This window comes from Euprymna scolopes, chromosome 13, assembly GCF_053919585.1.
Source record: "Euprymna scolopes isolate OS-2025 chromosome 13, ASM5391958v1, whole genome shotgun sequence".
Lineage (NCBI taxonomy): Eukaryota > Metazoa > Mollusca > Cephalopoda > Sepiida > Sepiolidae > Euprymna > Euprymna scolopes.
In genome coordinates, this window is record NC_136494.1 from 63,354,310 (window position 1) to 63,355,903 (window position 1,594).

The window sequence follows — 1,594 nt, forward strand, 5'->3', positions numbered from 1 at the left end:
TGACGCCAGTAAGGTCTGTCTGATGCAAACGATTCTCAGGACTCGGTACTGATGTTGAAGTCTTTGAGGGGGACTGTGAGGTTGTCCTTAAAGCATTTTCTTGGTGCTCCCACTGAACGCTTGCATTGGCGCAGCTCGCCATACAGGAGTTGTTTTGGGATTCTTTCATCAGGCATGCGGGAGACGTGACCTGCCCATCTCAGTTGGGCCTTTCGAATGGTAGTAGTTATGCTGGGAACATTAGCACTTTTCAAGGCCTCTGTATCAGGGACTTTGTCTAGCCATCTTATATGGAAGAGATTTCGGAGACATCTCAGGTGGAAGTGGTTCTACATTTTTTCGTGCCTTCTGTAGGTAGTCCAGTTTTCTGAACCATAGGGCAATGTGATGAGGATAACTCCTCTGTAAACCTTCAGCTTGCTGTTAATGCTGATTCCTCTCCTTTTCCAAACTTTGCTTCTGAGTCTCCCGAATGCGCTGCTTGCCTTGGCGATTCTGTTGTTTATTTCGAGAGTGATTGTGGCTGTACGAGATAGAGTGCTGCACAGATAGGTGAAGGTCTCAACTGCTTGAAGGTTCTGTCCCTTGACTGAGATACTTGGCTCATGATACAGATTTCTGGGAGCTGGATGGAACATAACTTGGGTCTTCTTGGTGCTAATTGTGAGGCCGAAGTTATCACAGGCTGCGGAGAATCTGTTCATCTTGCCTTGCATTTCCAGCTCGTTGCTGGCATTGAGGGCACAGTCATCAACAAAAAGAAAGTCACTCAGCATTGCTTCCTTCATCTTTGTCACAGCCTCCAGTCTCCTTGGATTAAACAGCTTTCCATCTGTTCTGAATTTAATGTTAATGTCTGGTAACTGGTCGCTGAGAGCGTCAAATAGAATTGCAGAAAACATCAAGCTGAATAGTGTAGGGGCAAGGACACAGCCCTGTTAAACTCCATTTGTTACCAGAAAAGCCTTCGAGGGTTCATCGTCGTCAAGAACGTGCCCCATCATGCCTTCATGGAATTGACGAACTACTGTGATGAAAGTACTTGGGCAACAGAATGTCTTCATTATTTTCCACAGACCATCCCGAATGACTGTGTCAAATGCCTTGGTCAAGTCGATAAAGGTTGTGTAAAGGTCTCGGTGCTATTCGATGAATTTCTCTTGAAGCTGACGGGCGGCAAAGATCATGCCAGTGGTCCCCCGACCGACGCGGAAACCACATTGACTCTTCGACAGGAGTCCCTGTTCCAGGTGACCATATAAGCGGTTTAGGAGGATGCGAGCCAAGATCTTTCCTGTTATGGGTAGGAGAGAGATACCTCGGTGGTTATCGTAGGATTGGCGATTTCCTTTTCGCTTATAGATGTGAACGATTGCGGCGTCTTTGAACACTTGTGGTAGTTGTCCCTTCCTCCATATGATCTGATACAAACAGGTCAACTGCTCTCGCACGGCTGCACCAACGGACTTGCAAACCTCAGTGGGATGGCACCTTGACCTGGAGCTTTTCCAGTGGTTGACTGCTGAATGGTTTTGATGACCTCTTCGATTGATGAGGGGTGTCGAGCTGTTGATTGATGGGTACTTGGGGGAGA

General features: G+C 47.3%; 1 protein-coding gene across 1 annotated transcript; it reads right to left on the reverse strand.

Moving 5' to 3' along the window:
* Positions 1–329: 329 nt before the first annotated feature.
* LOC145292272 (uncharacterized) lies at positions 330–902 on the reverse strand. Its single transcript, XM_080138596.1, has one exon. The coding sequence runs from the start codon at positions 900–902 to the stop codon at positions 330–332; it is 573 nt and encodes a 190-aa protein (XP_079994722.1).
* Between the last annotated feature and the right edge of the window lie 692 nt (positions 903–1,594).